This window comes from Anabrus simplex, chromosome 1 (assembly GCF_040414725.1).
Source record: "Anabrus simplex isolate iqAnaSimp1 chromosome 1, ASM4041472v1, whole genome shotgun sequence".
NCBI classification, from domain to species: domain Eukaryota; kingdom Metazoa; phylum Arthropoda; class Insecta; order Orthoptera; family Tettigoniidae; genus Anabrus; species Anabrus simplex.
In genome coordinates this window covers 988,563,980-988,588,469 of record NC_090265.1, presented here as the reverse complement: position 1 = coordinate 988,588,469, position 24,490 = coordinate 988,563,980, and the positions used below count along the sequence as shown (strand labels likewise).

Below are 24,490 nucleotides of genomic sequence, written 5' to 3'. Positions count from 1 at the left end.
TTCGTCACTGGAAGAATATATATGCAAACACAATATTATACTTACATTTTCTTGTCACGAGGGTAGCGAAGGAGAGACCGCGCATTCTTCTCTACTTCATAGTTACTGCAGCCAAACACAGAACATACCTTGCCCCTCATGTTGAGAGGAGATACCAAGGAATGACACACGCTACTATTTAATTATGTCAACTCACTGAGGATGGTTGCCTAGTTGTACTTCCTCTTAAAACAATAATCACAACCACCACCATCACTGAAAACGCATAAATAACACCAAAACTTCACACACAAATACACGTGCTCTTATGACAGAATCAGTAGCATACCTGCCAACCCTTCCGATTTACCCGGAAACTTTCCGGTTTTTAACTCGTCTTCCGATTTATTTTTACTTCTTCCTATTTTTTTATTATTTTTTTTTACCAATATAACTTCTAATACCGGTACGGCCAATACTCTTACCCTAGGATACATTCTTATGTGCTTGTGTAATTTACGAAACCTCGTTTTCAAGCGTATTTATTTGATGCTTTATTTCGTGAGTGTTTCGTCCGGCGCCTTCGTGTATGGTGTTTCCCGGTCACCACAGCAGCGTGTGCGCTATTTTATACAGCTGGGGATTCGGGGCGGCAATCGTCCTGCAAGCAAGACAGGCTCAGTTAATCGGGATGAAAGAATGATTTTGTTATTGTTGTTCGCGCGCTTTTAACATCGTTTCTGTGCGTAGTTTCGTCGGAGCTGTGGGCCACTTTTTTTTCCTTGCATTTCTATGCTTTCCCCCACTGCCAAAGTCGTATGTTAATAATGTCTGGGACATATTGAATTGTTTTGTATGTGGTAGTTTCGCGTATTTAAGTGCATATTTTTTTAATGAGTTGAATGTTTTAAGGCGTTGTGTCGGTGACAGTTTCGGGTACTTTATTTTCTCGTTATGGTCAACAAATATAACAAACGTTATCTCCAAGTGTTCAGAGATACCTATTTAATGTTCGTTCATTTTACCGTCTGATAAAGAAACTACCGTATTTTCTCGCGTATTTTACGCATCCCAAGATTTGTAGGTCCATAGTGGAGAAAAAGAAATGTTCACGTATTTGACGCACCCACAACTTCGAACATCCATCACGGAGCTCCGGATGCGTTTCGAAATAAAGATGTCAACTACTCAAGTAGCAGGCTTCCTGTTGCGAAAGCGGGCATTCCAAATACAGGGCAACGTGCTGTTATTAGCCGGCAGGAAATCCCACTGCACTAGTTTTACGAGTGTTTCGGGTACCGGTAGGGACATTCTGTGATCTCAAAATTGTTTGTCAGTCCACAGTATTCGAGTAATACTTCATCATACAAACTCGCGGTGATCAGTTACGCCGAAACATACGGGAATAGGGCAGCAGGCAGCAAGTATTCAATGCCCAAATGAAACTTGCGCTACCGCGGCGACAGAAGTGGTCTTCAAGCGGCCAACAAGTCTAGAAAGCGTTTCGCGGACCAAAAAGCGGCAAGTTTCCGCAAGTAGAGGAGGATCTGCTTAAATATATAATTTTTTACGCAACGTTGGATAAGCCATTTCTCACGAAATAAAGAATGAGAAATAGCCGCTGCACATGGAATCAGTGTCTTAGATTTGATGGTTAGCCGAGGCTTGATTAATTTTATGAAGAGAAATGGACTTCCTCTTTGACGAAAAACATCATCATGCCAAAAAATGACGAATGATTTTAACCATTTTCATCGCTTTATGATCGAGAAACGTAAAGTGAAGGAATATTTGATCTCCCGTATGGGAACCGCAGCTCAGACGCCAATCAGTTCCATATGCCACAAAGTCGAACAGTCTATAAGAAAGGATCATACAGTGTTATCGTACGCGCTGCCGGAAACAAAAACAATGATGTACTGCAATGCTTGCTGTAACCGTTGATGGCAGAAAGCTTGCACCTTACACTGTTCTAAAACAAAAAAAAAAAAAAAAAAAAACAATGCCTAAAGCAAAATTTCAGCGAGTGATCCATGTTCGTATTCAAGAAGGGTGGATGGACACGTCACTCGTACAAGATTGGATACGAACGGTTTGGGGTAATGTAGTAGGGTCCCTCCTTCAATGCCCGGCCCTTCTCGTGTTGGACAGTTTTTTTTTTTTTGTCGGTATGTCATTGTTATGACATTACATGAATTGTACTTTTATTAGTTCGTGTTTATTTCAGGTCGTATTGTCATCTCGTAATGGGAAGATTTTCCAGTGTCGGTACTTCGATCCCACATGACTAACTTACCTATTTGACTTTCCAGAAAAAATCTCACGCCGGAATTTTACGCCAAATGACGATAACCGCAAACGTGTTGAACCAATTGTGTTTACATTACATTTTATGTATCTTTTAAATGTACCGTAAATGGATTGTAAATATCTGAATTCCTTGAATAATTTAAGCATCCGAAGTTTTCGCCTGTATTTTTCGTCAAAAAAGTGCGTTAATTACGCGAGAAAATACGGTATTTCGGTATGCACTTTGTTGTGTGTGTCGGTGTGACATAAATATTATTCGCTTAAGTGTCATAAATGAGAATGATTAGGTACATTTTCTTGTAACCATTTTTATGTTTTGTTAGTTTAAGATTTTAAATTTAATGGTCAATTCGCATTGTAACTGTAGATATGTATGCCTTCTATCTTCACCTTTTTCACCTAGACCGTGGTGGAATATATGTGATGAAATCCAAGAATTAAAATCTTCCTATTTTTGGCTTCTAAAAGTTGGCAGGTATGCAGTAGTTCTCAGGTCTACCCGCTGGAGAGGGCTCTATTAGCTGTCCCTCGATATCTCGCTGAGTGTCGCGTGTTGTCTATACCAATCTATACTGTATTTGATAAGATCAGCTCATTCAGACGGTCAACATTGTTTGCGCCACAAGTTCGCAGATTTCGTTTCAAAATCTCCGTTCCATGCATAGATGCCGAAAAGTTAATAATAGAAATACAAAATCGTCCTTGTCTGTGAGGTTAACGAACGACAGATTATTTAAATAAAATTAAATGCTTCAAATGTGGAGTGAAGTTTCCCATGAAGTGATTCCAAATTTTTCCGAACTGGACGACTCCAGAGAGAGAAGTGGATAACTACAGTAATAGGCTAGCCTATATGTTATATTGCAATAACATAGGTCATTGAAAAACAATTAATCAAGGTTTTTAGCACTCTCTATTTCAAAAGAAATTTTTCCAATTAAATTACATAACATTTTCTTATTCGGACCGAGCACGATAGCTGCAGTCGCTTAAGTGCGGCAAGTATTCGGAAGATAGTGGGTTCGAACCCCACTGTCGGCAGCCCTGAAGATGGTTTTCCGTGTTTTCCCCACTTTTACACGGGGCGAATGCTGGGGTTGTACCTTAAGGCCACGGCCGCTTCCTTCCCATTCCTAGCCCTTTCCTGTCCCATCGTCGGCATAAGACTTATCTGTGTCGGTGCGACGTACAGCAACTTGTACAAAAAAACAAAACAAAAAATCTTATTCGTGAGAACTACCAGTGTATTATTTGCAGAAGTTAGGTGTAAGCAGCAAGACCATACTGGTAGCTCACTAAATCAGTCGTTCAGACGCTCAACATTGTGTGCGTCACAAGTTCCAAGTTTTGTTTCTCAAAATATCGGTGGAATACATTTTCTCATGTTGGTGTCCTGACGCTGTAAACTTGCTTCAAGGATTGACAATTCATCAAATTAATTCCCACTCATACGAAAGTAATTAAAGAACATTTTTGGATCACTGGTACGTTCATCTAGAAGAAAACGATGAGCTCCTCGTTCTAGGTGATATGAATTCAATGGATGGACCCGTTAGCATAAATCGGAACTACTGCCTGTTAGTTATGATCAACTGTCCTTGCGGTGTAGGGGTAACGAGTCCGGAGGTCTCGGGTACGATTCTCGGGCAGATTTACTCGAGTTTGAATACTGGTTCGACATCTACTTACGACTGCTCGAGAACAATTGAGGCGCAATTGGTGGTGAAAGCGACCCCAGTCTAGAAAGCCAAGAATGAAGGCCGTGGGGGCCATCGCACAGCCCACGCGTCACTGTCATATCGTAATCTGCGGCCCTTTGTGTCGAGAAGCCCATCTGGGCTTATAGCGCTGTGGGGTTTGGTTTGGCAAACCAAGAACACTATTTAGAAACTCCGAGCCGTTGTCAATTATTTAAAGACAGCTGCTGGGCGAAGCGAGGTAGTCTTACCGCTGGCTAGCGAGGTGTGATCTGGTAATTTATATCTTTGGAAAACACGTATATCCAGTATTGGTAGATATTTAGAACTTTTCATGACAGCCTGGCGTAGCATTAAATACTACGGTAAGTGACGAGTCTTCAGGCCGGAGGCTAACTGGAATGCGGTTAGGGGAAGTCGGAAAAACCCATGGCGGTGCCATACACACATGGCATGATGTGTGGTGTAGTATCCCATTGCCTCCTCACTGGAACAGAAAACACTGTTCCAGCATGACCGGCTTTATGGGTAGTATCCTTCATAACATTTTGTTTAGGATCTAAAAATAACTCAAATATGCAGACAAATACGCTCTTAAAAATAGCTAAATACGACCCCAAAAAATGGAAAATATTACCAAACATATGTAATACCAACGATTTTTTTTCCCACTAGTTATTTTATATTAACCCTCCGGTTGGCGCGCCTTTAGCAATTACACGGACGGGCACGCGCTGCAATGAATGCGGCTCCTACAAAATATCACTTTAATGCACATTTTCGGATCGACAGAAATGACTAGTTTTCAAAATGAAATAACAAATAATGACGTGTGGCCTCCGAAGAGGCCTCATGCAGGCCTTTCGCGTTGAAGTCGTGCCTGTTGTGACTTTTTAATGATAATAAATAAATAAATAAATAAAATCATGAATAAAAATATATAAATAAAATTACTCATATACTTAATAAAATTAATAAGCATAATTAACCTAAATGTCCGTAGTATGGGCGCCAGAGTTCACCATAATGGATCCCTCGAATTTAGTTAAGAGCATGATAAACTTTATATCCCAGGGCGTGTACATAATGCTGCGTACTGGTACATCTGCTGCAGGCCTTACCTAACCTCCTGAAAACGACTAATTAGGTAGGAACTGCACCTAGGTTCATCAATAACACTGATTCTAAAATAGCTAACTATATTCTGAACAAATTCCGTGCATGAGCACCTCATGAACATACAACATTATACATATGATACACACATAAAATATTGCTGGAAGACTCCATATTTACAACAACAACAATAATGAAAACCGTGGGAAAACGAAAGTGAGAACTAAGCTACCATTTGTAGATAGTCCGATGAACAATGTACATGTATGAAGATAAATACCCTTCACTGTCTCTATATCAATTCGACTTACCGATTCTCATAATCGGCAGTTATCACATTACACAGATACTGTACCTTGTACTACTGTGTTCACATATTTTAACACTTGTTGTAAAGATATATACACACGTCTGTCGATCCTCAACATAAATTTATGGAAAGTCTGAGATAGCTTTCACCAACGTATAATGCTAGGCCGCCACAAGTGCTACAATACTTAATGCGCAAGCACTCTCCACAATCAGTCACTTTCCACGAACATAACAAGACTACCCTCCACGAACGTTTGAAGTCCAGTCCATTGCTGCCGTGTCACTCCAGTACCGTGTATCAGCACCACTTCCTTCCCGTACAGTGCGTCAGTTGTCGTTCCTTCATACAGTCTCACTGGTTGTAGTTATCTTCCTTCTCGTTCCTTTACAATCACCTCTACAATCACCCTTACAATCTTCCTTACAATCTTTCTGGTTGCCGCCGTATGATCAACCTTTATAGACATCAACATCCCCCTCCTCTCAGATGATACGTCTGGATTGGTGCTTGCCGGCCAATCATGAGTGATCTCAAGTCAAGACCAAGCCCTGAACTATTTCTTCCTCCCAAGACAATAACAAACTCTGGGGTATATTCCATGAGTCACCAAATTTTCCTAATACAACAACAAGCTCATCTCATCAGGCTGGGATATATACATGACTCATGAATTTCCCGACACAAGTACATCACAACAAACACTGGGGCAGCCATATGACTCATTCAAATTACCAGAGTTATTAAAGCAATGTTTTCCCACTCATGCAAAACAAATTACTCATACCTACATATGTGGATATCTTCCAGCTTACCAATATAAATGGCAAAATATACAAATGAAATACTAATAATAATAATAATAATAATAAATCGAATACTGACAATAATATCTCTAACTTCTACATATAATTCGGGGGTGTGATATATGTACTATCACACTGTCTGTGAGGATGATGAATTCTAATGACGAAGGCGGCAGATACTCCAACACTCCAGCCATCGGAATTAACCAGTGAAGGTTAAATTTCCCGCTCTGGCCGGGAATCGAACCCGGTACCCTATGGACCAAAGGGCAGCAGATTAACCATTTAGCCATGGAGTCGGACAAAATTAAATAAGACACGGGGTTTGAAAAACTAATTTTGAAATGAAGATCTACAGCCTGTTTCCAGTCATTCGACCGGGTCAGGAATGGAATGAATGAAGCCCCCGTCTAGCGGCGAGGATAGGAATTGTGTCCGCTGACGAAGTCTGTCGCACTCCTCTGGGGCAATGATTAATGAATGATAGATGAAATGATATTGGAGATTGTTGCTGGAATGAACACCGTAATGCCCGGAGAAAAACGTGTTCCGCCTCCGCTTTGTCCAGCACAAATCTCACATGGAATGACCGGGATTTGAACCACGGAACCCAGCGGTGAGAGGCCGGCGCGCTGCCGCCCGGGCCACGGAGCGAGGAGTGGGAAGGAACCAACCATGTCCTTAATTAAGGTACAGCCTCAGCATTTGCTTGGTGTAAACATGGGAAACTAAGATAAACCATCTTCAGGGCTGGGGGTTCGAGCCCGCTATCTCCCTAATGCAGTCTGACAGCTGCGCACCCCCAACTCTTTATGAAAAAGAGGAATGTCTCCAGGCAGGAATTATCGTAACTAGAAGGTAAAGAAGAGTAAAATTCAAATTAAGAATCAGAGGAGATATTTACTAGAAACGCATGGCAGAGGTGTTAGAGACCTCAAATTTAACCTGCTGGGACAAAACCTTAACCTACACTGAGGAAACTCATAATCAATAATATTCAAGTTCTTCAGTATCTTCATTTTTACAAGTGAAACAAATACAAATCCACACTCAGCTGCGACCGTCTCGGGTGCCACGACACCGAAGTGGTGTTGAAAGTTGGGACAGCCGACCTCAAAGAAAGGGTCCTTTGTCCTACGACGACGGGTTGGTAGACTGCCTGTTTCTTTGGTTGAGTTCATGCATATTTACCATCTTCACCAGTGTCGGAAATTTATTTTATGCTTCCGGTGATTTGGAAGGGTAGGAGGTGCAATGTGTGAAGTGGTTGAGATGTGGTGTTGAAGGCGAAATTCTACTTATGATCATGACAAAGTCTTTTTATAGGGAAAGGGGCTATTCAAGCTTTAGTGCATGGTTACGAAGGAATGTGCCATCTGTACTGGTCCGTTTGCGAGGGCTACAAGAGACTGCTAGGGATGCCAGGCGATTGTTGGGGTATGCAGTGTTTAAGGGGGCAAAGGAGATGGGTTCTGGATTTAGGATGAATTTGTTAGGAGAGAAAGCAATGACTTCAGTAGTTCTATGGTTAGGTGAGTGAACTTTGGTTGTTACTACTGAAGAGATGTGACGGAGGGTGGATGTGTGGGTGTGGGGGAGTTTGAGGCTTAGTAGAGACGGGGGTTGTTGAGAGACTGTTTGAGGTCGAAAGTTTTGTTGATGGCTAGCGTAATGTGCTTTGATTGCGTTTTTGAAGTAGGGGCAACAGGGGTATGAAGTTGCGTGATTGCCGAGACAATTCGCACACTTCGTCCGATCTCTAGGAACCTTGCAGACGGAGTGGTGGTGGTGGTGGTGATCACCACAACGGTTGCAGCGTGTGGGGACGTGAAACAAATTACGTTCCAAATACTATGATTCTTGCAGACATGTAAGGCACTTTTTTGCACTTGAAGGTTATATTATTCCGCTTGTGACGACCACAAAGATGACAGGGTCTGGTTCGCCTCTCTTCCATAAGCGTGGGAGCTGGTGGCTCACGATACTTCGCCAAAAACAAGCTGACATCCTTTGACAGGCATTTTTCACGGCTGCTCTCAGTCGAAGGTGGCTTCCCATCAACTCAAAAGACAGGTCAGTCAGGAAAGACCTCCTTCGCAATTTCTCGGGATTATTTCCAAAGAAAATGATCATCAAATTTATTTCTGTTATATCCATATAGCGCAAAAATACAGCTAATGGCCATAATCTTGTGGTTTGAGAAGTCGAGTAAGATGCTGACGTTTGAGCTACTGTGTCGACTCCTCCCATCAAGGTTCCCGACTACCTTATTGGTGTTCTTGTCAATTTCATCGCAATCGTGCATAGCTGACAAAAATAACACCCCGTGTAGATTTTGTCATGTTGTACTGGAGCCCAAACATACAAGACTTCAGAGCTCTTATTTTGCTAACTCAGGTGGCATTTCTCTTTTGTTCTTTTTAAGAGTACCCAAAAATGTGAAGATGTGTTAACAACTTATAACTGGAGTAATAGTTGTCGGTAGTAACGTTTCGGTTCGAATTTTGTATCGAAGCAGCCAATCTTTTTACAGTGTCAAATGGTTTATTGGATGTCTCAGTAAGACCTGGTTTCTGAAATCCGGAATACGGCTCAAAATTAAATGTGTAATTTATTTTACTGTCACACATGGCTTATATTTTGATGCCATATTTGGCCGGTTTGTTTGGTATATACTGCACGAAACCACAGCGCCCTCGAAATCCAACGAGCATTTCTTTTACTGTAACGAACTCACTATGCGAATAATTAAGTTGACAGTTGAATGGCTCACCTGAACAATGTTGTAACTGACAAAATGAAAATTTTACGGGAGATGGGAGAAATATTTGACTGTTTATATTGAAAGAATTCCAAACTAATTGCTGCTAGCTATACTTTATGCTCATATAAAAGTTGTAATTATTCTATTCACACAACAATTACGTTTTGATAAAAATATTGCATTAAATCTTTTAAAAATAGAACAATGTTGTGACAAAGATACATTACCAGCTGTTAATGTAATCCCCTTAGTTACAGTGTCATAATTATCAGTAAATATCTTATTATGATAGGCATGTCAGAAACAAAAAAAAACCATCACAATTACATTTTGTCACTAATAAGAAATAAAAACATGCTGAAAATTCTGCAAATGTAATTTAATGAGAGCAGGTCCTCATAAAATTTTATAGATTTAACTGAATGTATCTACACATATCCAGTGGGTCCTTCTTTGCAGCTGTAATAGGCAGATGCCCTGAATACACGTTTGGAAAACTGTGGAGATTCACTGGAGGCAAATTTCTGTAATCAGTTCGTCTCGTTTTCTTCGCAATACTCTGACTAATCCACGGCTGAAGAATATTGTGAATTTTCCTTTCATGAATGGTTGGTGGGTCATCATTCATGATTACCGGGCGAGTTGGCCGTGCGCGTAGAGGCGCGCGGCTGTGAGCTTGCATCCGGGAGATAGTAGGTTCGAATCCCACTATCGGCAGCCCTGAAAATGGTTTTCCGTGGTTTCCCATTTTCACACCAGGCAAATGCTGGGGCTGTACCTTAATTAAGGCCACGGCCGCTTCCTTCCAACTCCTAGGCCTGTCCTATCCCATCGTCGCCATAAGACCTATCTGTGTCGGCGCGACGTAAAGCCCCTAGCAAAAAAAAAAAAAAAAAAAAAAAAAACATTCATGATTTGGAGCCAAACATATCCCATTATCTTAAATTGAATCCTTACTGAAATAATTTTCAGCTATGCTCATATCTTTAAAATTTTCCTTTTCCATGACACAGACTAATAAATGGGAGCTAGAGTTGGCTATGGCTTCCACCCAGTCATTACGTTCTCATACATTTTTGCTGATTTTTTCTTCTTTTCCACTAAGGCAAAATCCTGGTCACAGGTTAGGAAGCTATGACCAGTGATTAGAAATTTCTGTTCAACAATAGAGAAATACTTCTGCAGTATTAAATGTTGCAAGAGAGCAATAATCTGCCAGTTATGGTTTTGGCCTGTGCATCTATCTGACTGCAGAATGAGATGCCTTGATTCTCCTGTTTTCAGTGGTTGGAAAGTCTCTCTAATATACTTCAGTATTGAAGAAGAAACCTCAACTAAACCCCTTTTGGCTATGCTTTCATGCCAGAAGCACATACAAGCTGTATAATTGCCAGTATTGTGGATAGAAAGGTTATAGCAGGGGTACTGTCTTTGGTAAAATATAGATGAATAATGCAAATTGGGACAGAATAAAACTTGTTCTAAGTCAACACAAAGCACTATAACACCCTTATTTTCCTTACTAACAGCAGTATCAGCTGCCAAAGATTTATATGCTGCCTCAGATGTGCGATGGTGTAGTTGACATTCCTCCACTATTTTCTGCATTTCATAATTCGATTCTGCTGAAATGAGGCGAATAAAAAGACGATCGCAGTAAGCACAAGCATCGGATCTTGGAAGGCCAAATCTCAGCTTAAAGTCAGACTTTTTAAATATATCCCTATAGGTAGGCCTACTTTACACTCAACTTCTGGGTACTGCACACAGAAAAGTTTGCATTTTTCTTAATGTCAGATCAGGATTTAAGGAAAACCTTTCACGTTCATGTCTTGAGTAATGGTTCTTTTGTTTTGGAAAAGACTCTATGTGCTGTCTTATTAACGATTTAGTAACATGTGGTATCTTATATGACCTATTAGTGTTTCCCACGCTTGTCTTCTAGAGGCTTTCGCAACTTTTTTTTCTCCAGTAGAATTTGCAATCGCAGGGCAGTAATCTTCAGTGTGTCGCATAGTGTCTTTTGACAAACACGCAATTTACCATTTTCTGTACACATATATCTCACGCTGCGCTGACGGTGTGAAATATCAGCACTAGTTGACCGACGTTTAATATCGACCAACTCTACACATTGCTGTGCAAGAAGTCTTGTTTGATTATCATAATTGTAGAATTCATAAAATGCTATCTTCTCATCACTTCAATTCAGTTGCTCGCACTGAAGAGAACGACGAGAGATGCTTTCCTATAACAATGAAAGAGGTTATGCTTCACGTGCAATCAAATTGTATGCATTACTATATAACTGCAGTTTATTAATTAGTTAATATCATTAGCAGACCCTTTTGTTTAAATAATTATCAGAATAAACTAGTCATTACGTCTGATTCGCAAAACAACATAATAAAATATTGTAGGTTAGTTGCAACGTTGTTCTACTCACTGCATGTCGAGGGAATTTTCCAGGTACGGGCTGCTTTCTCTTGGAGAGATATATGGACACCCACTATCCCGAAGACGTTTGCGAATATTTTCTTTCCACGAGCTCAGTGATATCTACCTTCTTTCTCGTTATTTAACCTTTTTTTCATCAGCCGATGTGACACATCTAACTGACCCACCATTTTGCCTGCAGTTTCTTTGTTCTTCTCAGCGCTATTTTCAAATTCAAACAGTGCTACCAATTTAATTATTTAAAGCCTAATATTTCGCGAATATGCCCACCATAGCAAGTAAAACGTTATTCCACATAAATCTCACTTTCACGAAATTTGTCGGTTACAACGTTGTTCGGGTGAGCCATGCAATTATTGAGGAATCTTGCATGCAATTCCCTAATAGCTGTTTGTTAACTTATCACATTGTTGTCGTTCTTGACGAGTGTGCACATTATCGAATCGAAGGGCTCTCATCAAAAACGAAACTGCTTGATACTGAATACCGATCTTAGTAAGTTATAGGCATATCAGTGCCGCCTACTTTCCATAGTTCCTCAGCATTGATGTGCTTTTATTTTTTCACTCCGATCAGGAACAAAACCCCAAAAAGGGCCATTTCTGTTCTCGTATCATTGCAGTGTCTGTCACACGCACTCACGCATGCACAAATTCGATGGTGAAGCGCAATTTGTTAATAATATTAGTGCATGAAACAATATTGTCAGTTATATCAAAATCAAGAAATTTTAGAAAGGTATCAAATTCAGTTGTAGTATCCCTTGCAACTCGTTTTGGACCGAAAAAAGTTATTATATTTCTCGACGTAGTGTTGCTAGTTCAATAACCGGTTTGCTACACCAGATTGTATTAAGTCTGAACCTAAATAAAATCTGAAATAATCTCCGTCGTTGTCAGGTTCACCTGCTCCCGAATCCACTGACTGGTCCGTATCATTATCTTCTTCCTCCTCTACCACAACTACGTGTCCGCGATCGTCGTCTCGTGTCGCGGAATTCGGTTTGAAGATCTGGATCATCGAAAAGCTCTAGAAGAACTTGACGAATGTCCTCCACAGTTGTCAGTCTTTCAGCCCTTTCCAAAGAAATACCGTACATAAGTAGTAACTTTGGAATGTTTGTTTCGATCAAGAAACAATTCGTGGACAAAACAAAAGGGATCTCCTATATTTACGGTAATGAATTCGATCCGAAACATATTTGCCGATTGAAATGAAAATATTGGAACGCTCACAGCGTGAAGTTACACGAATCAGAGAAAGAGAAGGACCAAGGGGAATGTTTTCTTTCCCCTTCCCGAAGGGAAGGGGCGGGCCACCTAGAAGGTTACGCCTTCTCTCTGGCCAGGAGATTTGGCGGGGTTTGGGGATTGTAGAAGTTGGAAGAGAAAAAAATAGGAGCTTTGTTTTTAAGGGGATGTGGAGGAATGGCCTCTTGGCTAAGGGTCCAGTTCTGCTCCTGTGCTTTGTATTAGATATATTTAGAATACATTACAAATTATTAGGTTACAATTATGAGATACATTACATGTAACAATTATTGAGTTACAATTGGTGTTTATTTGGAGTTCAGCTGCTAGGGAGTAGGAGGGTTAGGGTTTGTTGGTAAAAGAGGGTTATGTTGGCTAGGGATGCGAGTGGAGGTGGAGAAGGTGGGAATTGCTAGTTGAATTCGGTAGGTGGTGTTGGGAGGGGTGACGGGGACGGTTGCGAGGTGGGTTAGGGCGGGTGGTAGGTTGAAGAGGTGAGCGGGTAGCTTCCACCCTGTAGCGCCTTCTGAAAAATTGTATCCCTTGTTGAATGAGGAGTTGGGCATCTTGAGGTTTGAGTAGAAGCCGCACCATGTAGGTGGGCCCGGCTGTGTTGTGTATCCGGACTGCTTTCTTCAGCTGTATTCCTGAGCGCTGAATTTCGAGGAAGATTAATTCGGCTGGTATGGCTGGGTTGACTCCACGGACGACACAGCTGTTAGTGGACTCGGGCGCTAGTGGAGATGTCCTGTTGGACTCGGGAGCTGGTGGAGGTGTCTGTCTTCCTGTCTCTGTTGTTATGCTGGAGGCTTGATCTTCATCTGGCGGCCGGAGTGGATATTGAGGGGAGGGGGTAATAGGAGACATCATGATAGGGGAGGAGTGGGTCATCACTGAGGTGGTTATGGGAGTACTGAGGGATGTGTGGGCGGGAGAAGTAGCGATGGTGGTAATGGGAGTGGTGTATAGATGGGTCAGCGGGTGGGGTGGTGGAGTATATGGAGGAGGTGGCCTTGTTGTTGGTTGCTGAGACTGTCGGGGTGGCTTGGTGCCCGGGTCCGGTCCAAAGTCGTTTTCCATATGAGGTTGACATGGCTCTGCGAAGCGTGGAGTTCCATTTATGTACATGCTTCATCCTGTGGCCTTTTGGACTATTTCCTCTGTAGCGAGTTGTATAAGAACTCGGTCGGTGGGTGTGAAGTTCACCAGAATTCGGCTTTGGTTTAGTACTGGAACGCCTTCGTTCTTGAGGTATCTGCATAGGGCTGCATCTGTGAAGGAAAGATCTACGCCTGGTAGTACACAGTTTGGCATGGTGAGGGAGGCCAGACTTCCAGTTTGGTGTCTGGCCTGATTTTGCTTATTGGCACGGCTAGGGAACACTCCAACTCGTAATAAAAATCAGCGTAGGAGGAAGAGAAAAGGCGGACGAGCTACATGAACTGAAAACAAGCACATACGGAGCGAGCATGTCTTACAGCAAGTGTGAAAGAAACGACGGGAGCGAGCGCTGTTGCACTCAGTGCGGCGCGGCGTCATGGTACCTGTCAGCTTCTACAGCCACGGCCTACAAGTTTACGGTTGTTAACTTACCCAGCAAGTCCTCATAATTTGATATCTTATCTCCTTCACACCATGTCTTGAAGGTTAGTTCATCATTCTGCAAAATATCCTGTCTCCTTTTTTCTGGCGATTTTCCTTTGGCAGGTAGGCCTATATATCAACATGACTGTCCCGCAGCTCATAGACGACTGACAAGTAGGGATGGGCGCGACTGAAGCCTGGAATCGAGAGTATCGACGCCATCGACTCCAAGTTAACCTGATGCGCATTGCGGGGCCGCTAGCATGTCGAAGCGCGGAAAATATTGTACATGTTTCTGCTCATTTTTCCATTGGGATTTTTAAGAGTATTGTAGAATGAAGTACGGTATCGTTAACGAAGACAACAAGCGTAATGGTGTAGTTGAAATAAAATAAAACGTGTCAAGTCAGAAAGTATCGACATAGTAGACCACGGGCATTTCATTTCACGTGTTTATTTGCCGTGATCAGGGAACTGATAAACAAATATCGATGGTAAATCATTATGAATTGCACATAAAAGATAAAACAAATCTAATTTGGGTAAAGCCACTAACATATTTCGAACATAGATGAAACCATTAAAAATAAACACTGTGAACGAAGCCTCCCACACATGTTGATGGCAGTACAGTACGATAATGAACACTGAATAATAATCGTCCCACAAGAGACGTTTCACGGATAAACTATATCAATGACGCCCGTATATAATTCGCGCGCGTTTAACCATCATCACGGAATCTGAGATACAGGTAAAAATCCCTAGCCTGGCCGGAATCGATTCCGGGGCCTCCATAGACTGCGGAGGCGGCTTATATGATGCACAATACTTACTTACTTAATCTGTTTACCCTCCAGGGTTGTTTTTTTTCCTCGGACTCAGCGAGGGATCCCACCTCTACCGCCTCAAGGGCATTGTCCTGGAGAGTGAGACATTGGGCCGGGGGATACAACTGGGGAGAATGACCAGTACCTCGCCTAGGCGGCCTCACCTGCTATGTTGAACAGGGGCCTTGTTGGAGGTTGGGAATATTGGCAGGGATAGACAAGGAAGAGGGAAGTAAGCGGCGTGGCCATAAGTTAGGTACCATCCCGGCATTTGCCTGGAGAAGTGGGAAACCACGGAAAACCACTTCGAGGATGGCTGAGGTAGGAATCGAACCCATCTCTACTAATTTGACCTCCCGAGGCTGAGTGGACTCCGTACCACTTATCAAACTTCGTGGCAGAGCCGGGAATCGAACCTGGGCCTCCGGGGGTGGCAGCTAATCACACTAACCACCACACCGCAGAGGCGGACTGATGCACAGTTATTGGTAAAATATTTGTTGTAAAATCACTCGCCTTTTTTCTGTTTTACGTCATTGAAGTTAATATTCGCATTTATTTAAAAGTATACTGTCAGATTATTATTACCACTACTGTTAGCGTCACCACCATCATCATCGTCGCCAAAATAGACCTACAACATTAACAATGATAATAACCAAAAACAATATTTAATGTTCTCTGGCTAATAATCATCTTGTATTCATCGTATCACAAGTTACCAAGGGAGGAACGTGGAACTATAGTTCCAAGCAGTTCCGAAAACAGTTGTTAGATAGCATAGTGCATCACTGGAGTCGAGTGTCGGTTCAAGAGGCAGCAGTCCCGACTCTTCGCGACTCCGTTCGCAGCCCATCCCTACTGACAAGAGGCAGATAAACGATCAATTCAGTTGAAATTTAGTGGCAGGGCGAGGCTAGTGGTGATGTAATGAACATAGCATACCTTGGCTCCCAAGGCGGGAAAAACTACGTTCATGAGCCAAGTGGAAACAAACGAATTTGCCGCATTGTGTGAGGCCGCGCGCCCACCGGAAGATACAAGTCATTATACAATCAATATGCCTTTGCTGGCGAGATGTAGTGTTTACAGTGCACTATGTCTTCTGGTATGGGCTATATCAAATTTGTTACTTTCATTGACCTGTCACAGTCTCATCCTTGGCTTTGACGATATGAAAGTGACTGAGGTATACGTGATGCTAGTAATACCATTCCTTATGCAGCCAGTCCCTGTTATGAATGGTGTGAAAATATCGCTCATAGGGTCAGTTGGTGCATACATTTCAGTGGGCTTGGCAGACTGATATGTAAGAGCAACTGCTGGCTCGGTGAGGAAAGCAACGGGAAACTACCTCACTCCTCGTTTCCCTAGTACGCCTCTTCAGTGACGCCTAGGCTATTTATGACAGCTGTTGGCGAAGCTGCAGAGGATCAAACCAGCCTTCGGGCTGATTACCCAACATGCATACATACAATCAATGCACTTCTTCAGTTAGTTTCCTTATTATTTTAACTCCATTCCACTAGTATCATTAAACTATGGTATGTATCCAAGATATTTTGATTAATATTGCAGTCTTACACAGTGATGATAGAGACCACATCACTGCGCACACCAATGAAAATCGTATTAGTTATCGGAATTGAGAATGAGCTGACAATCGCCGTGGGTAAAAATTATTTAATTGAAGTAAAACATTGAGAATAGAATGCATACCTCTTATTCCCAATTAATTCATCTCAGTATTTTTGTGTCTAGCAGTGCGGCACAATAAAACGCTTTATAGTAGTTTAACTTTGCAGAAGAGGATTTTCCATTTGGTCGAGAACTCAACGAAATTTCTTAATGTAACACTTCCAGTACGCTTTCTTTAGGTATCTTTATATCAGCTCTATTACTGCTCGTGTAACTATGGACCCTTGAAAATAGGCTGTGTTGACATTTTTTTGAAAGGTGGGGAGAGAAAGGTAGTAGGCGCTACCTGAAGTGGTCACGAATCACAAGTGCTAAGACAGATAAGATGATAAGCCCTTATGGTATTTCCTTGTGTCTTAACAAGGGTGACATTCCAATGAACTAAATATTCACACTGCAAGTCTTGCTCGAAAGGAAGTTATTCTAAAACTAGTGATGTAAACAAAGACTATAATAGATACAATAAACGTCAACTATTCAGCTTTGAGGCCCAAGCTTCAAGTTTAGTCACAATGCCACAAACACATTTACACAAGCAATATCGGACATCACATTACAAGTACAGCACATTTTTCCATGTAAAAATATTACCTTAAACAACCAAAATGACCTAGATATGACCAAAACAATTAAGAAATGGTAAAAAGATCCATTTATATACCATATAAAATTAGGCTAAATCTGCTCAGAAACGTCCAATCCCTGTTTAATTCCAAAAAATACCCAAAACGAAAGAACCGGGGAAAATAAGATTTTTCTGAACATCCGAATCCTTGCCATTACGTAGCTCCATATCCTCAGCATCTTCCGTACAGTCACAGCCGTAAATGAAACTACATTTTGCTCTAGCCTGCGTCAAGGGACATGGAAAAATACTACATCCATCAAGAAATAGGGGCTGCCTGGCCGAGACGGTAAAGGCGTGCTCGGTTCGCCTGGAAGGACGTGGGTTCGAATCCCCGTCAGGAAGTCGTAAAATTTAAGAAATGAGATTTCCACTTCCGGAGGTGCACATGGCCCTGAGGTTCACTCAGCCTACACCAAAAATGAGTACCAGGGTAATTCCTGGGGACAAAGGCGGCCGGGCGGCCCCATTAAGTACCGAGGTTACGGATAGTGGAAGCCTTTACCTTCCACCCCTCCAAGGGCTTTCATGGCCTGTATGGAGATGACTTTGCTTTGCATCAAGAAATAGCAGCAGATGATCGATATGTTGCCGAAATGCTTGTACATGACCGATCGTAAAATTTAAGAAATGAGATTTCCACTTCCGGAGGTGCACATGGCCCTGAGGTTCACTCAGCCTACACCAAAAATGACTCCAGGAAAAGGCTGGGGTGGTATTTAATATACTAGCCACGACCGCTTCATCCCCGAACCTTATCCTAGTGAATTATACACATGCCAGTGCTGATATCACAGCACACAGGTAACCACACTTCACGTGATGTACAACAACTTGCCTTCCTTTTCTTCTACCGATACCGTATTCTTCCACTTTTCTCCTCTGATTGGTATTAAGAGAGTACCTATGGTTGCCCCTCTTAGAATAGTAACCACTACCACCGTGCAATGTACAAGGAGTTGTGGCCACGATATTCCAAGCCTCACATATGAAGCAACAGCGGCGACTTCATCAAATTGGCGCGCGAAACTGAACAGTTATAAGCAGCGAGAGCCGGTCTTAAAGATTGTGCTAGAGAGGCTGCTTTTTTGTGTGTGTTGCAGCGAAGAGACAGTAATTGCAGAGGCGTTAAATGCGTGGTATTGCTGTTAATAGTAATGAAACCTAATGGGGAAACTCAAGACAGCAGAATTTTTCTGTGTATATACTGTAGTCTCGTTTGCATTGGCTATTCTGATGTAAAGTAGTAAATGTCGTCCATTCTCCATTTCTGAGTACCGCGCCTGAAGGATTGTTTTGGCATGTCGCCAAACGAAAGAAGAGTTATTTCTCTCGCGATTCCAAAACTCTCTTACTCCCGTTTTAGACTGCACACATTAACTGACCTTACCCTGAAGCTCTGGAACTTGATTCCAGTTGGATTCACGGGATAAAGTATGTTGCTCTGTTGCTTGTGCACTATTTCTGAGTAAGACTGTGATTGAAAGGCATCCCATCTTGCGTTGATAACCAGTCATTTCGGTTGTCTTTTTACATTTCAGCTTAAAGGCTGAAACTGTTGGGTTTCCGACGAGCCTTCGGGCTGAGAACTCATACGTGGTGTTATTTCGTAGTACGGACAGGAGTAGCGCGAAAAGTTTCATTCCTTTTAGACTGATGGTTGATTGGAGTTCATATACCATACGGATTATCTAGGTTCTCTTCGTTCTGATGTAGAAGTTGGTTTTGCAAACCCCGCATGTTTGCGGACTTTAATCTAAATTGTTAAAGTGGGTACAGGGATATTCATAGGTTAGGATCATCATAACCATGCTTTGTCCCAGAACTGTGGCCTGATAATACGATTGTGGTGCCCATTCGCGTATTCATTGACCGAGAAGTTACTTAGGGTTATTTGTAGGAGGGAAGTTTAATAACGTTGATACCGGAATTCAATGTAATGTTTGCTTATCGAAAAAGTATTACATTTCGTAAATGTATTCTTTTCTAGGTCAGTATGCTTATCTTCATCAATAAATACTGCTTTGAAAATAAATATTGGGAAGCACGTCTCATTATATAATCATATTAGACTTCGAAAAATTGAATATGTTCAAAGAAGGAATTCCGTGGCAAACTTGAACTGTGATGTAAGGGAGACTGTTTTGCCGAGTGAACGTCATCGAGCCTCGTGCAATGTTCTCATGAAGATAGTGATTTGAGGCTGTAGTGGACATGGGGGCTATGAAGCAGCTGGTTTCTCAGTGCTTTTTATTTTGGGCTCACGCTGAGCGAGAAACTGTTGCATAACAGATAAATGTGTATGAGTGATTGGGGAGGAGTAACGTAACGTAACGTAGCGTAGCATGGCTGGAACCTGCGGCGAGCGATAGAATCATGCCATGGACTACCAGTGCATCATCGTATACACCATCATCACCATCCTACCCAACCGGCCTCTGCCGGCCACAGACTACGAGCCGTCATCGAGCGGACGGGCTTGCTGCTTCGCCTGGATTAAGTGCTGCATCAAGAGGTGCTAATATAAAATAGCTAGGGATGTCAGTCGATATCGATATTCCATACAGCTTGACAAAAAAATTAATCGGCGAATTGTGCAGTTGAACCGTAATAAATTACTGACCCAACTGCGTGTAGGCCAACATGTTATTATTCTCGTGTTAATGAGAAAAGACATAGAAATCATTCATATGAAAACTATATAAATCTTCGTTTCAGTATTTAAGTACTGACGTCGTATAATCAGTAGTTCTATATTACCTGAATTATATTTTGTTCCCTCTCCCGAAAAAACAAACCAAAAACACTCTTGTATTCTATCTTACAACTTCTTGATATATATCTAGTACTGATTGAACTGATTGGTGAATAGATACAATTGAATGGTGGTATGCAATTTCATATCGAATGACACCCCTAAGTTATGGAAATCCCACCAAGTTTAAAGTGCAGTGATTTTTCCCTTATAGCTTTAAATGCATTTTAAATTCACATATACAAATTTTATCATAAGAAAATTAAACTACATTAGTTCCTTTCCTTCTGAAGAGCAAAACCAAGATAACTTTTAATTGAAGTTACTTGCAACCCTCAGAATGACAATGTTGGAGAATTGTTTCTATTTTGATTGGAAATGTAATTTCATTTAGATTTTAAATTTTTTATATTTATTTTTGTCTTTTGGTACATGTTGATGCACATTTCTCAGTGGTGTGAAGTGCTTCTGAGATTGAACAAAAAACACACACCTGCATCTATAAATGAAAACAAATTCAAAAACTGAGTTCAAACATTTCAGGTCTGCATCTGTAGAATGACAAACATTTGACTTCTCAAAATGTGTAAGCTGTATAGAGCTTGAATTATAAAGATTTTTCATTGCATTTTTAGCATTAATATCATTGTTTCAAATTTAAATGTTCACAGGTACAGTTTCTGGTTTTGTGGGTATTACTGGAAAGTTGAATGTGAAAGTTGAATGAACCTTTTTACATTCACTTGATATGCATTGCAAATATTTACAGTACAGTTTCTGGTGGCATAGTTTCATAATTGGTATTACTGGAAAGATGAAAGAACCTTCTCTCATTTGATATTGGTTTTTCACATCTTTTTTATATTAAATGTACAGCAAATTAGGTGAGGGTGTTTTTAATTTCTTAAACATTGCAGAAATTTAAGAGCCTGAAATTAGAATTGATTATACTTGAGTATCTCTCTGTTTTTATTTTACTTTTCCAAGTTCTCCATATTTGCTCATTTTTATTCAGAAATGCAATATTTTGAAATTGTGTTTTCTTTTCAAGCGTACATATAATTTTTTGCAGCAAGATATAAGCAGATTTATTCTGTGTAGTAGAAATAGATTACATTTCAATTAATGTTGAATTTTCATGACCGCATTGTAATCAAAATTGACTTTCAACCTGTTAAGTGGTGGTATGTGCATTTAGTACGTTTTGAAGAGATGTTAAGTACAGAACAAAAGTGGCCAACCAACGTGAAATTGGGTGGTTGTGGGTTTGGATCCCACTGGTGTCTGGTTGGCCATTTTTTGTTCTGTACTTAACATCTCTTAAAAACATACTAAATGTACATAACATGACCTAATAGGTTGAAAGTCAATTTAGATTAAATTTTGTTCAGCAACCTTGAACATTTACAAAAATTTTATATGCACTTGAATGTAGTTGAATGTGCATTCATTTTTGTCTTAACAATGTTGCCGTGCTGTGTTATCAGTTTTAGAGATTACATCATTGTATAACAAAATAACACCACACACATCTGAACAGAATAACTTTCACTTAGAAATGATGAGGGACGAAGTCTCCAAGTAACTCATGTATGTACGTCTTTACTATATAGTCTAAAGCCTCTGTGAATTAACTAAGCGCCTCTCCAATCGTCTGTTTACTCCTAGCTCTTCTGCCTCAATTTAGTTCCACACCACTTATCTTTCGATTCGATCATTAAAAATCTGAGTCTTACCATTGTGGCTTTGGTCTCCTACTCAGAGCTGATAATCACATTGTTTTGCCCCTTAAAGTAACAAACGTTTATCATCACCTCTGCTTCCCTTACCCGAGTGACCAAGTCCATTCTTATACTAGGTAACCTATCCTCTTCCATTCTCCTCTCATGACCTCCCCACGGAAGCTGGTTCATACGCATAACTTCATCCATCGAGTTAATTCCTTCCTTAGCCTTCATATCTTCTTTGTGGGTACTCTCCTATTGTTCCCACCTGTTTGTACCAGTAATTGTTCTCGTAATATGACTGATGTAAAGGTAATTTCATCTGAAACCTCACTGCATTAGCTTTGATTTACCTTGATGCATTTTCAGTTTCTATACTACCATCCTTGGAAAATACACGTCTTTAAGTACTTGAAATGATCCACCCGTTCCAGTTTCATATTTGCTATTGGCATTCAATCCCTTTGTGATTCTTTTGAACTGACATTACTGTAGTCTTGAAAATGATTAATGTTATACTCGCTGCACCTCTTTTCAAGCTCCAAGATATATCATTGTAGGTTTTTAGCACAGTCTGCTGTTAAAGCCAAGACATTGGCATAGGGAAACTGCTTACTGTTTTCACAAAACCGAATCTCTCTGTACCATTTGATGCCTTTCAGAACTGCACACAACTTTAGAGCCCTGTCTAATTCCTGTTACTCCTTTGAACCAAGATCTCATTCTACCTTCAATATTCACCATGTTCTTACATTTCCTGTAATAACCTACCCCTAATCCCAAAATTCTTGGAAAGGACCAACATCTTTTTGCTTGGTACTAAGTCATACGTATTCTCTAGTAGCATTTTTCAGTTACATTACACATACTGAAAAACCTTGTCGTTACAGCTCCTTTGTGATCTGAAACCATGCTGGACTTTATCTCATTTACTCTACCATTGAGTGCACCCTCTTTTATAAGATGTCTGTGAACCCCTTGCCTGTTATACTGTTCCTGTTCCCTTGCTAATGGATAGGTGCAATTATTGATTTTGTCTAGCAAGAAAGTACCTTACTCAATTCCATGCAAATCCATAAAGAAGTTATTTGATCCCGAGCTCCCAATATATTTCACCATATCAGATCTTAATTAGATCTGTTATGGCTGCTTTGTGACATTGTAGTTCGTTTACCATTTTCTTTGTTTCCTCAATCATAATTTCATTGCCAGCAAAAAAAAAAAAAAAAAAAAAAAGTGATGAAGAAAAATTTATTACAGAAAATAGTGAGATATCATAACAGTCTAGTTCAGTTGGGATGTTGTCACTCATATTTGTACTCTTGCCCAGCTTTCATATAATATGGGCATTGGCTGTGAATTTTGGTGTGTGGTATTGAAATGCAAACCTGATTTGCACTGAAAGAAAATTTCTTGAATTTTGGGAAAAGTTTTAGTCGTATATCACTGGACATGCACTTTCTTCTGGATGCATTTGTTCTAAATTGCGATCCTTCAGCTTGTTTCATGAATAGGCAGTAGATTGAATTGGAAGAAGACAATGAAGAACATGTTTGCCGTGGCCATCACAGGAACAGTGATAGTGCCCTACCAGCTTAGTTCATGATTTACTGTTGGTTGTGGAGCAACTGACTTACTGAATAGGCACAAGTCTTCTGCTAATGTGTAATTTTTGTTATAAAGGAGGCTGTACTTTCCATTGTCAGCTTAATGTAACTGAAATGCTTTTCAGTCTGTCGAACACATACGTTCAAAACATAATGCATAACGCTATAACATATCCGTAATTTTAAAAAATCAATAGTGTGTAATTTTTACAGATACTTTATAGTGTTACTGTATATATTATGTTTTGAATGAGTATGTTTGACAGACTGGAAAGCTTTATAAGTTACATTTGTGTCTAATTATACCATTTTCATTTATTGTTTCATGTGCCATTTTTGTTACATCTGGAGCTGTTTACAGATGATAGTTTTTCAGTTAAGTGGTTCTTCAGTGAAAAACGCAGTGAATGATGAACATACTCATAAATTTCAGAATTACGTAGACATTAAAAGTCCCTACGAGATGGATATGTAGTTGATAAATTCAGTTTCCTGCTAGAAGTTTTGAACCACACTGCCTACTGCTCTGTGTAGGGCAATTATCATATTACAGGCCATTGAGATTTTTTAATTGTTGTATGGTTATAAAAGCTCTACATGTGTATATTGCTTTTTCATAACACTTGTATACATGATTGTGTTTGTATTTTTTGCAGAGCTGTTGCTGCATACTTACGAGCTCTTAACCTCAGTCCTAATAATGCTGTCGTCCATGGCAATCTTGCCTGTGTCTACTACGAGCAAGGGTGAGTAAAGTAGTTGTTTAGGATACTTCATGAGTTGTATGTTTTAAGTTAGGAATATCTTGTAACACCTTCTGAATTTATCACATTCACATACTTTAATATATGAAATTGTTAATTAAAATATACAGTACCTCTTCTCTTGAAGGAACAAAATACCGGACATTCTCTGCATTTCTTCCTGCACAACAGTGGTGAAGCTAGTAGATAATGAATGGGTAGGCAGAATGTCTTG

At 40.6% G+C, this 24,490-nt stretch overlaps 1 protein-coding gene across 4 annotated transcripts in view; it reads left to right on the top strand.

Annotated features, from left to right (window-relative positions):
- Nucleotides 1-24,490, top strand: part of sxc (O-linked N-acetylglucosamine (GlcNAc) transferase sxc) — a 378,462-nt gene that overhangs the window by 195,618 nt on the left and 158,354 nt on the right. For 3 of the 4 annotated variants that reach the window (XM_067136873.2, XM_067136875.2, XM_067136874.2), the window contains one exon: nucleotides 24,169-24,258. In XM_067136873.2, the coding sequence (XP_066992974.1) occupies nucleotides 24,169-24,258 (90 nt within the window). Of the gene's footprint in view, nucleotides 1-19,439; nucleotides 19,942-24,168; nucleotides 24,259-24,490 lie in introns of those variants that run through there. The other variant, XM_067136876.2, reaches the window with a different exon arrangement.